The sequence below is a fragment of the Ostrea edulis genome, chromosome 5 (assembly GCF_947568905.1).
Source record: "Ostrea edulis chromosome 5, xbOstEdul1.1, whole genome shotgun sequence".
NCBI lineage: Eukaryota > Metazoa > Mollusca > Bivalvia > Ostreida > Ostreidae > Ostrea > Ostrea edulis.
The window spans coordinates 57,861,023-57,874,370 of record NC_079168.1 but is presented as its reverse complement, the minus strand read 5'-3'; the positions used below and the strand labels follow the sequence as shown (position 1 = coordinate 57,874,370).

Genomic DNA, 13,348 nt, shown 5'->3' with positions numbered 1-13,348 from the left:
TTGTATTACTTATAGGAGTTATGGGATTGATCACTGTTCTTCACCTTTCATTTAAAGATATCACCACCTTGACATTGAATAGTTTTTTATGAAGAAAGTTTTTATTCTAATGTGTAATCTTCATTACACTAGATAGATTTTCTGTTGCAATCAAATATCTTTTATTTCATTGGTAGGGGCTATGTTAGATGCACATATAAAGGGAAGGAGTTCAACCCCTTTTTCCAAAGCTTGGTAGAAAATATACATGTATATTTGCCTATTGCCTATTCTTTTGCACTTCAACTTGTAAAATACTAAGTGTTTGAAAAAACCTACCCCTCTCTGTGGAAAAAGATTCTGGATTCTTTTATGTATACATACCTGTGCACACCGTAACACCTAAGTACATGTATTTGTATATATGGGTCATATCCATGTACCTGTATTTTGCTTACCTTGATTAGGACATACGCAGTAAGGGATAAAACCAGCTACCACTAACACCACAATCACCAAAATTGTCACTATAATACCAACAATGGTACCACTGTCCCCATGTTGTGTGGTGTTTATGTCATCAATGGCAGAGTCATCTAAAATTCCGAAAACACATAAAATCAGTATGAAAGTAATCATAAACCATCAAAAGATGTACACAGTTGCAAACATGATTGTAAAACATAAACAAGAGGCCCATGGATTACATCGTTCACCTGAGTCACCTTGGCCCATATTTAAAGATTCTCTCTATATATTCGCATGTAAAACTGTGATCCTATTGTGGCCCCAACCTACCCCCGGGGGCCATGATTTCCACTATCTTGAATCTGCACTATGTCAGGAAGCTTTCTTGTAAATGTAAACTTCTTTGGCCCAATGGTTCTTAAGAAGGTTTTTGTAGATTTTCTCTATACATGTATATTAGTATGTAAACAGTGCTCCCACTGGACCAAAATTCCCTTTCGCCACTTTTTCGAAGTGCGACGTGGCGCAAATAATCTCATGCTTTACAATTATTTCCATCATATTTTGTTCATTACACTGATTTTAGCATTTTGAATCGGTTACATTACTTAATCATATCCAGCTACCATACCTAAACACTTCTTTCTGAAATAATAAGAAGTTTATTTGTTTGATAAATTCTGTTATGGAAATCAAAAATCAGATAATAAATCATATAAATATAAACTTCATGATGCTACACCCTTCAGTGAAAACATTGTGTACATTGCCCGAAATGCAGATGTCACAAAACATCAAGCCCAATTTAGAGTCGTATCTCAACCATTCCCTATTAAATTTAGATTTTGACTGCATAAACAAACAGGCGATAATGTGTCTCTGACAAAGGAAAACACATGACAGATTTTAGAATACAATTTATTGCAAAGAGGGATTTTCGCCACTTTAAAAAAAATTTCGCCATTTTTGTAAAAAATCGCCATTGGCGAAAATGGCGAAGCCCAGCTCGAGCACTGTATGTAAAACTTTGATCCCCAATTATGGCCCTATCCTACCTCCGGGGGCCATGAATTTAACAAACTTGAATCTGCACTATGTCAAGAAGCTTTCATGTAAATTTCTACTTTCCTAGCCCAGTGGTTCTTGAAAAGAAGATTTTCAAACATTTTCCCTATATATTTGTATGTAAAACTTTGATCCTCTTTGTGGCCCTATCCTACCACTGGGGGCACAATTTGAATCCGCACAATGTCAGAAAGTTTTCATGTAAGATTTTCAAAGATTTTCTGCATGTAAAACTTTGATCCTCTATTGTGGCCCTATCCTACCTCTGGGGGCCATGATTTTAACAAACTTGAATCTGCACTATGTCAGAAAGCTTTCATGCAAATGTAATATCTTTGGCTCAATGGTTCTTGAGAAGATTTTTAAAGATTTATATACATGTATATATATATATATATGTATGTAAAACTTCGATCCACTATTGTGGCCCGATCTGACCCCCGGAGGCCATGATTTTTAACAAAATTGAATCTGCACTATGTCAGGAAGCTTTCTTGTAAATTTCAGTCCTTCTGGCCCAGTGGTTCTTGAGAAGATTTTTAAACGACCCCACCCTATTTTTGCATTTTTGTGATTATCTCCCCTTTGAAGGGGCATGGCCATTAATTAGAAGAAGCTTGAAAGCCCTTTACCCAAAGATGCTTTTGGCCAAGTTTGGTTGAAATTAGCCAAGCGATTCTGGAGAAGATGAAAATGTGAAAAGTTTACGCCGACAACACTGACGACAGACATCAGACTTTCAATCAGAAAACTTCACTTGAGCCTTCGGCTCAGGTGAGGTAAAAACCAATAGCTTAAAAATATTACTTAACGGTTATTAAAAAGTACTCTCACAAATTTTGGAATTCCTTACTGGCTTGCATAATCTATAATTTGATTTGAAAATCAAAAGTTACTGTACCATTTGTTGAAACAACAATGTTTGTGATAGAAGTGACTGGCCTTGGAGTTGAAGACCTGAATTAAAAAAAAAATTCAAATCTCAATAAATCGTATCAGTCATACTATCAACACGACATGTTTGCAAAAACATCTACCCCCCCCCCCCCCAATTAAATAATAGTATACAGTACTACACACTGAAGAATTAAATCTGCATCGTGAAAACAAAACAATATACTAACTTATTTTTTGAAACTTCAGTTTAAGATCCATTGATTTAATTTGAAAATTTTATAGTATAAGTACATATTACGCAAAAAGGTTCTTCCAACTTACGGGGTTCTCACTATTTGATATTGGGACTTCCAGTAAAAATGGTATGTCAGTCTTCTCTGACGATATTGTCACCCAGTGTTGTAGTGTTGTACATACAGTACAATATTACACAAAATATGGTGATAAAAAGAAGTAAAGACATTGGAAAGATGGGTAGTGACCTTGACCTTGGAGTACACTTGCCAAGCAATGGGGATCATACACAAGTTGATGTTTGAGGGGTACAGCTTTCTGTTGCACAAGATCCATTATACACATAAAACCTGTTTAACCTGGTAATCAAACAAACCAAATCTCTTAAAATGAGCAGTGATTATTAAAACAGTACAGAGAAAGGCAGGGGATTTACATGACACACACTGCAATTCAATCTTATTTTTCAACTTTGCCCTGGAGACAAAAGACACCAGATGTGAATTCCTAACTTTTTGTCATGTGCTGCTGTTTTCTGGTATGGGGTGTTATTTGGCCAAACAGATTTGATTGAATTAATCTTCAATTTTGCTGCCTGATAAAGGATTGCACATTTTTGGGGGGTCAATTTCTAATAATGAATGAAGTCGTGACATTCTAAATTGTACCAAAGTCAATTACTTTAAGTCATTGCAGTAGCACATAATAATACTGTCAGTGAGAGGTTTACATTTGTGACTAATGTAAATTTACATACAGTTTAATGATATTATTAGTAGTTAGTTGTGACTAATGACTTTTTCCTACAATCTTATAAATTCCAATTATTAAAATAATTCCAGATTTCAATAATACTCTGTTTATGGTTTATACGTAGTCAGTAAATTCCATATGGAGTGAGAACTCTGCTCTGCTCTCGCCCCATACAGAATTTATTGACCACGCATAAATCATATTCAGTTAACTACAAACCATGGAATGAATATATCTTTAATACTGACTGCCTTTTTAAAACAGCATTTACTGAACCTTGCATAATATTTTGAGCAATCACTGTGACCTAAAACAACTAATATGTCACACACCAGTGACATGAGAAACAGAGTAGTTTACATAATTGTTCGCATTCAGTTTTAACAGCTGGAAATTTATTTCTTCGACTGGAGTTTTCAGTTATGTTACAGAGCAATCTGCCACTTTGAAACCAACGTAAACTTGAGAAAGAAAATAACTTGTCTATAAAAACTAATGGCTACCAGTGACGATGTATGGAATATCTGTGGTAAACCAATGATAAATTTACAAATTTGCAGGAAGTAAGATACTGATGTATATCAGCCTACCAAATATGAAGTCTGAAAGATAAAACTTTCTCCACTTGTACATTGCACAAGCTGTGGGAGACTGACCAAGATGTGCAAAGGAATATGCCCCTCATTCTACAAAGGGGTGGGGTTAAAAAAAGAAACTATCAGGCCAAGCTTAAGAAATTCTTTCTTTGCAGTTGCCGACCCACCTTTTTTGGAGTGGGTAGGTAGGTAGGATATTTTTTTTTTTAGAAATAAATAACATTTAACTTGAGTTTCAGTTTTAATATGCTACTGCACACTACATTTAATTAAATGACAATATAAACTCGAACAGAAAAACGAAGTTTTGATATCCAGAAAATTGAAAATACCAAAACTGAAAAAAAAATGAAAAAAAAAACCTTTTGATAAATAGCTGAAAAAAATATTTGGGTCGGGTACATTTTAGGTGGATTGGTCGGCAACTGCAAACAAACAACATTTTATTTTAGGCCTCATGGTAGTAAGAAGTACACTCACAAGACACTGGGAAGTTTATGACAGCCATCCCCATCTGGACGGTAGAATCCATGGGGACATTTCTCCTTGCACTGGTAAAACTTATCTAGCTCATGGGTACTCTGACACATATCAAGTCTACTGCACGTCAGATCAACTTGTAGTGGGGAGACACAGGATATTTTCTTTGCATTTTCGTATGCCAGAGCTTCTAATGTGTATCCACTTTGGTAGTCACACCTACAAGTCCTGTCTTGATACGATGTGCCATCATCACAGCGGATTTCTCCCTCCAAGTCACAAGAAGACTTCTCCTTCTGACATTGAAATGCCATTGGATCACTGGATTTCCTCTCTGTTGGTTGAAATCTCTCCCCAGGACAAGCTCTGTGCTCTATCATACCCGTTTCATTATCGTAAATCACAAATTCCCCTAGAAAATGAAGAAGATACAAGAGATGTTTGTAAAACACATATGCCCCCCATGGTGCAAAATTGAAAAGGGTTATACACACACCTCATTTAATTGATAGTATTATCATCAATTCAAAATATTGAGCAGACAATATCTTCCTATGTCAAGAGTGAATTGACCATGTGACCTAAAATTCAATAGGGGTCATCTACTCCTTATGCTGTACCAGTGTACCATGTTTGGTACGTGTCAATCAAGCAAATAATTCTTAAAATATAGGAGACAATATATTACTATGTCCAGTTCAACTATTGATTTTTGACCTCAAAATCAATATGGGTCATCCTCTCCTGAAGATGTACCAATGTACTAAGTTTGATGTCTGTCAAGCAAAAGGGTTATCAAGATATTGAGTGGACAGTATATTACTATGTCCAGTTTGACCCTTGACCTTTGATCATGTGACCTCAAAATCAATAAAAGTCATCTTCTCCTGAATATACACCAGTGTACTATTTAAAGTTTGATGTCTGTCGAGCAAAGGGTTCTGAAGATATTGAGCAGACAGTATATTCCAATGTCCAGGTTGACCCTTGACCTTTAAACATGTGACCTCAAAATCAATAGGGATCATCTTCTCCTGAAGATGTACCAGTGTACCAAGTTTGATGTCTGTCAAGTAAAAGGGTTATCAAGATATTGAGTGGACAGTATATTACTATGTCCAGTTTGACCCTTGACCTTTGATCATGTGACCTCAAAATCAATAAAAGTCATCTTCTCCTGAATATACACCAGTGTACTATTTATAGTTTGATGTCTGTCGAGCAAAGGGTTCTGAAGATATTGAGCAGACAGTATATTCCAATGTCCAGGTTGACCCTTGACCTTTAAACATGTGACCTCACAATCAATAGGGGTAATTTACTCCTTAGGATGTACCAGTGTCCCAAATTTGATGTCTTTCAAGCAAAGGGTTCTCAAGATATTGAGCAGACATTATATTCCTATGTCCAGTTTGACCCTTGATCTTTTACCATGTGACCTCAAAATCAATAGGGGTCATCTTCTCCTGAAGACGTACTAGTGTACAAAGTTTAATGTCTGTCAAGCAAAGGGTTTTCAATATATTGAATGGACAGTATATTCCTATGTCCAGTTTGACCCTTGACCATGTGACCTCAAAATCAATAAGGGTCATCTTCTGAGGACATACTGGTGTACCAAGTTTGACGTCTGTCAGGCAAAGGGTTCTCAAGATATTGAACGGACAATATATTCCTATGTCCAGTGTGACCCTTGACCTTTGACCATGTGACCTCAAAATCAATACGGGTCATCTTCTCCTGAAGACGTATCAGTGTACCAAGTTTGATGTCTGTCAAGAAATCTTAGGGTTCTGAAGATATTGAGCGGACAGTATATTCCAATGTCCAGGTTGACCCTTGACCTTTGACCATGTGACCTCAAAATCAATAGGGGTCATCTTTTCCTGAAAACGTACTAGTGTACCAAGTTTGATGTCTGTCAAGCAATGGGTTCTCAAGATATTGAAGGGACAGTATATTCCTATGTCCAGTTTGACCCTTGACCTTTGACAATGTGACCTCAAAATCAATAGGGGTCATCTTCTTCTGAAGATGTACTGGTGTACCAAGTTTGATGTCTGTCAAGCAAAGGGTTCTCTAGACATTGAATGGTCAGTATATTCCTATGCCCAGTTTGACCCTTGACCTTTGACCATATGACCTCAAAATCAATAGGGGTCATTTACTCCTTAGGATGTACCAGTGTGCCAAATTTGATGTCTTTCAAGCAAAGGGTTCTCGAGATATTGAGCGGACATTATATTCCTATGTCCAGAGTAGATTGACCCTTGACCTTTTGACCTGAAAAACAATAGGGGTCATCCTCCCCTCATAACCAACCCACATATGAAATATCATTATCATCAAGTGAATGGTTCTCAAGATATTGAGCGGACAACATGTGGTCTACAGACTGACCGACAGACCGACCGACCGACAGTTGCAAAACAATATGCCCCCTCTTTTTCAAAGGGGGGCAAAAAAATTATTGAGTGGATTTGAAGACAACATCAGTAATATTTGACCCAAGAATGGATCGGATCTATTGTTCTAAGTTGCAGGCAGGTTGTACATCTTCACTTTTTCAGAAATGTTTGAGACACCTTCCAACAGATTTAGGTATCAGTAAAACTGATGGATGCTCCCCAAAAAGGATCTAACCAATGATATTTTTCATATGATGAATGACTCACACAACAATCAATAGCTGTTGAAATATTGTTGAAATGAAGGTTTATTTTTCATATATAAGGTATGCTGAGTGATGTTGACCTTTATAAAATGACCTTGAGTGACCTTTGTGTGAAAGCCATTTTCCTATTACTTATTTGTGTGATATATAATCAATACCTGTTCAAAAACTGTTAAAATAAGGCACTTTTTCCTTATATAAAGTATATGTCCTGAGTGACCTTGACCTTTCCAAAATGACTTTGCGAGTCCTTGGTCCAGAAGATCAAAAACTGTTGAAATATTGTTAAAATGATGTATTTTCATATATAAGGTATATATTCTGAATGACCTTTACAAAATGACCTTCGGTGATCTTTATCTGTAAGCCATTTGCTTATTACTTATTTGTGTGATATATGATCTATAACTTCAACAACTGTTAAAATGAAGAACTTTTTACTTATATAATGTATATGTTCTGAGTGACCTTGACCTTTTCAAAATGATCTTGGTCCAAAAGTCCCTATCTCAAGGAATATTTGTGACCAATTGTGATCAATTTCTGATGAAAGGTTATATATGAAAAACTGTTAAAATAAGGAACTTTTTATGTTCTGAGTGACCTTGACCTTTCCAAAATGACCTTGAAAGATCTTGGTCCAAAAGCCCTTGTCTCAAGGAACATTTGTGATCAATTAGATCAATTTCTGATGAAAGGTTTAAGAGATATGAGCTTGGATGGACGGACAGACATGACGGTGACTATATGCTCCCCTGAAATTTTTGGGGAGCATAAAAAAAAGATATTATTCTTTAACAACAGAAATAATTACGTTCCAATCAATTTTGTACATACAAAACTTATAGTTAAGTTTCATAAAATTATAAATATCCAAATGAAGACTATACAGGTGAAGTAGTGTACCTTTAGGAATCCGTACAGGTTCCCTGCAAAATTCTATATACTTTGGGTCAAAGGCACTGTTTGCTCTCATTAAGCAGTGATAATTCTTGTAATTTTCTCCGCACACTTCCAGGGCCCTGTGAGACCAGACATCATCATCATACTGATCTGGACACACAAAGGCTGGCAATGGTAGTGAACTGCAGCAGACACAGCAACCAAATAATACCTGTAAGACAGAGCGTATGCCTAGTCAGAAGGTTAATTCTTGTTCTACTCATTTCTTTATGATTAAAACATGTCTTTACTCACCAGTACGTATGTCACATACGCCATGTTTTCTTCATTTTTACTTTCACTGAAAATTGAAATAAATATTATGTAAGCAAAACATTGTTGTGAGATGCCATGTAATCCCAAAATGGTTGCCAATTCCCTTTTATCCAGATCCATTGAAATAACAATGTAACAAGTGTAAATTTGAAAATACAATTACAAAAACTGCAATATTATAGTTTTCTGACATATACATGAGTGATAAAAAGCCATAACTTAAAGATAAATTTAACAGTAAATTCAGCAGTGGGGTCTGGTAGTTGGTAGTTAGGGCTGTCACAGCACATTTTAGTAGAGGGACCAGGACTCCTTTATTGAGAAAAATTGTTTTTTGATGAATTGGGAATATTGTGTTTGCTGTCTTTTCCATTCAAATAAAGTTTAAAACATAAGAAATACAAAACAATCATTCTAACACTTATATTTATTCACTTCTTGGTTTTATTTATTTATTTTTCCCTGCCAGTTTACATTGTACAATATACATGTATTATGCTTAATTTTTAAATGCATATGGGAAATTTTGCTTATAAAGTCACTTTTCGTCATTGGGAATAGGTCTGATATTTGGTCTAACTTTGAAGGGAGTGACATAAAAAAAAAAAGAGAAGTTGGGTTTTCACCTCAAGATGGTGGCCATTATAGGGACATGTCTTTGGATTTGGCATACAATAACAAAATTTATCAAATATGCAGAAACAATAATATTTTGTGAATTAGGATTAGGGTTAGGGTTACAAAGTAAATCCTACTGAGAACACGCAGGATTGCTATATGCTGTTTGGCTTGTTTCCTAATCTTTGAATTGTAAATTTTATGTTCAAAATGATATAATTGTATGAAATTGCAATTAGATGTTGGATACCCTCATACACTTGCTTCACTAATATCTAATATCATCAGTCCCATGGGGATCCAGGTTAGAATATATAGCTCCTCAGCACCCCTTGCTTGTCGTAAGAGGCGACTAAATTTTTTAATGGGACGGTCCTTCGGATGAGACCGCAAAAACCAAGGTCCCGTGTCACAGTAGGTGTGGCATGATAAAGATCCCTCCCTGCTCAATGGCTGTAAGTGCCGAGCATAGGCCTAAATTTTGCAGGTCTTCACCGGCAGTGGTGACGTCTCCATATGAGTGAAAGATTCTCGAGAGGGACGCTAAACAACATACAATCAATCAATCTAACATCATCGTTCCAAGGGTCACATTTAGGTGACATGAGATATTGAATAATCATGAGACTGATTTAGCTAATCACAGATGACCAACTTCAAAAGTTGCTAGAGTTTAAAATCCATGTTGACTTTTTATTTGCACATACATGTATGTGTATATACACTGTACATTTGGAGTACTGTAAAGTCAAAGAAGATGGTAAAACAAGTATTAGTATGATGCATTTACATGACATTCCCACATGTGTTAGTAATGTTTTTTCTTTAAAAGGGACTAACTCACGATTTTCTGCCAAATTTTGTTTTTCACTTTTCGTTTTTTAAAATCTACTGTCTAATGTGTTTAATAATTCTCACAAAAAATAAGATTATACATGATCACAGAAGCTCATTTTAGAGAATTTATTATTTGTTTTTGTAAACAAAGATTGAAGTATGTTATTGTTTATGAACATTTGAAAAGAAATGGATATCTATATAAGTTTACTATATTCTTTAGGTAAAAAGTGTCATTTTAAAGTTAAATTTGTGACTGTGCAGAGTCAGAGTGGATTCCCTATTGAAAAGTGGGAATTCAGCGACACCATGCAGCTAGTGTTGCTGCTGTGCCTACCTTTTACAACTTCGCTGATCTAGATAGGATTCAGTTATTGGATGAATATTCTTCAAGTTTATGGCTACTTTGACACTTTGACTGATTGGAATTTTGTGTATTTGTGTGCTGATGTTATGCACAGAGAAATCGAATGGTGAGGAGACATATTCTGTTTCTGTTTTCAAAAAAGAAAAAAAACAAAAAAAACAACAAAGCATTTCCTTTCCATAAAGCATAACATCTCCGCAAACTTTCAGTCTTTCGCAAAGCTTTGGAGGTGTTTTCATCACCTTTTATATAAAGAGTTGCTCTGACGTGACCCCGAATGGGATATTGCTAGATACTTGACTAACGGAGTAGTTCTAATTTTAATTCATGTTGTTTGATATTGATGCATAAACTGATAAATACTGTTTAAAGTAAACTAATTAAAATCAATAAGCATAATTATATAGGTATATACATACAAAGCCACTGTTTTCCATATGTCTCTATGTTTCACTCATCGTAGAAATTCAATTTCATCGTAAAATTTATGCAAAATGAAAATAAAACTTTCGGAAATTCCCACCACTAGGTCTAGTACCAGCTTCACGATGCAAACAATTTTTCATGTGAATAAAAACACAAATTCTGCAATAGTTTGAGGAGTGACCAAAAGGAAATCTAAGATAATATCTTACCTTTACTGATATTGACTCACTCTTTTCAGCTGCATTCCCGAATTTCCTTACTTTCATTTTCATTCTCGAATCTCGAACCCGATTAAAATATCAGTTGCAGCATTATATTTTTATTTACTCGGAGTTTATCATATGTAGAATCTCTTTGAGAATAGAAATAGCTTATTTCGAACTTCTAAAACTAAATAAGATAATCAGGCTTTTGAATATATGAAACTCGTTGTTACCTTGAATTTTGCTTATTCGGCATTTAGTAGCATTCGGCAACATGGCGACTATGATATTTGAGCTGCAGCATTGGCAGTCAATTTTAGTATGTTTACTGTTTGCGGTAATCTATGTAGGGAGTCTGTATATATGGAATGATGACAAAAATAAAAATAGGTAAATATTTTATTGTGCTTGAATTTACGCTACCTAGCTAGGCAGCTAGGAAGTTGAGGAATTCATCAAAATCTTGTCATCGACTTTTAACTTGCACTAAGTTGCAGAGATCTGGTGTAAGATTACAGCAATTTACAGAGCTAAAAGGGTTCGCACCTTAGTTTTGTAGTATTGTTATTTTTTTTTTTTGGGAAGTGTATTTTTGATTTGTACATTGAAGGAAAATTGGGAAATTAAAAGGAAAAACTGGGGCAGTGCTTGCAGTTGATTAGAGATAGATTGGATTTCATATGTCAAACCGGTGAACGCCGAATGCGCCAGTTGACCTTTAAATAACCTGGTGTGACATTTCATTTGCTTGTTTTTGGCCCACTGGCAAATGCACCAGTCTTCGAAGACCTGTGAGTTTCTCACTGCTTTCTGAAAAATGGCGGTTAACACGTATAATTGATGTAAATGCAATTTTCAGTAGGTAGATATATATGCAATAAATGCAATAATTTCAAAAGATAATGATACATATAAAGTACGAATGATCAGAATTTTAATTATTTATTTTATTGTGTCAAAACAGAATCCACATTTATTTTTTGTGTATCTGTTGTATTCATTCTTTTAATGAATTTTCATGAGTTATGTCAAGGATTTCGATGATTTGAATATATATCATAAAAGTGACAAGTATGATAGCAACATGTTCCGCCATATTTTATTCCACCTGTTTGTTTCATTTGTCAGTGCCAGACCGACGCAATTTGGCGTGCGCCGATCTTTGATAAATGAAATCAGTCCCTTAATTGGGTGTTTTAAATTGGACCTTTTTGCACTTTGATTTACTCAATTTATTTGTCTAAACTATGTCTGTAATTGAAGTTCTCTCTAAGTTATCATGGCTACCTCTAAGTCTCTGGGAAAAGGAATTTACTGTGTAAACAATCTGCTTTCTTAGTGTTATAAAATTTGTTTTGCTATTTGTTAAAGTTTCCTATAATTGTAATCTGAAGTATCAATTTTTAATTCATAAAATTTTTCGACTTACCTGCATGTGGTATATTGCCCATTCATAAATTTTTTTAGAAAGCAATATACACTTTCTGCACAAATTTTAGATTAAGATCTTTTGCAAGCATGATAATGAATGAAATTTAGATTGTTATGTGAATTGGTAACATTTTGCTGTTGACAAGGGACCACCAATACATGCATCCCTAAATGCTCCTGGGTTCTTTTTGACTTTTTATGCCACTGCATGCAGCTTATAATGATTTTTCATCCTCCTTTAATTTTGTTATATTTAGGGATCACCCTGAAACCATTAAGCGTCGGTTCACCAGTGTGTCCATCATATGTGTCATCATACCCATTCTCTTGTATTGCTTTGGAACAACGTCCAACTCAGAATATGTGAGTATACCAATACTAGATAGTCCTTTTATGATGGTCAGGGTAACCTGAGATAAAGGGTTAAAGGGACTGGTTCACATTTTTAAATTTTTTTTTTTTTTCATTTTTAGGTCACCTGAGTAAACTCAGGTGACCTATTGCAGTTGGTTTTTGTCCGTCGTGCGTTAACAATTGAACATTTTTAACTTCTTCTTAATTACTACATGTCCAATTCTTTTCAAATTTGGTATGAAGCATCATTGGGACAAGGGGGACATAAATTATAAATTTCAGGACTCTGGGGCCCTAGGGGCGGGGCAAAATCTGCCCAAAATTGACCAATTTTCAAAAATTTCTTCTCAAGAACCACACACATTTAAGAAAAACTAAATGCATAGTGATGTAGAGCAGGAAGGCCTCTACCAAAATTGTAAATTTCATAATCTCCGGGGTAGGGGTTCTGACCCCAGGGCAGGGCCAAACTTGTTATATAGTGTTTATGTGGAAAACACTTAAATTACATCTTCTTTAATGCCATTGATACTAAATTGAAAGTAAATAAATATTTGGAAAGAACAGGTAGTCCTTTACCAAAATTGTAAATTATAAATCAAGTGAGCCTTTCTGATCACCCGTAGTCCGGCGTCCGTCTGTAAACTTTTAACATTTTTTACTTCTTCTCAAAAACCACTTGGCCAATTTCAACCAAAGTTGGCACAAAGCATCCCTAGGTAAAGGGAATTCTAAATTGTTAAAATAA

The 13,348-nt window shown here is 35.2% G+C and overlaps 2 protein-coding genes across 2 annotated transcripts in view; one reads left to right on the top strand and one right to left on the bottom strand.

Annotated features, from left to right (window-relative positions):
* Positions 1 to 11,085, bottom strand: part of LOC125652422 (uncharacterized) — a 50,422-nt gene extending 39,337 nt beyond the window's left edge. The window contains exons 1-6 of the mRNA XM_048881620.2: positions 10,822 to 11,085; positions 8,344 to 8,389; positions 8,053 to 8,260; positions 4,473 to 4,884; positions 2,414 to 2,469; positions 438 to 575 (exon numbers count right to left, since the gene is read on the bottom strand). Coding sequence (XP_048737577.2) covers positions 438 to 575; positions 2,414 to 2,469; positions 4,473 to 4,884; positions 8,053 to 8,260; positions 8,344 to 8,367 — 838 coding nt within the window. The 5' untranslated portion in view covers positions 8,368 to 8,389; positions 10,822 to 11,085. The remainder of the gene's footprint in view (positions 1 to 437; positions 576 to 2,413; positions 2,470 to 4,472; positions 4,885 to 8,052; positions 8,261 to 8,343; positions 8,390 to 10,821) is intronic.
* The window catches only part of LOC125652420 (CAAX prenyl protease 2-like), an 18,881-nt gene continuing 16,360 nt past the window's right edge, over positions 10,828 to 13,348 (top strand). The window contains exons 1-2 of the mRNA XM_048881617.2: positions 10,828 to 11,205; positions 12,504 to 12,609. Of these exons, the coding sequence (XP_048737574.1) occupies positions 11,090 to 11,205; positions 12,504 to 12,609 (222 nt within the window). The 5' untranslated portion in view covers positions 10,828 to 11,089. The remainder of the gene's footprint in view (positions 11,206 to 12,503; positions 12,610 to 13,348) is intronic.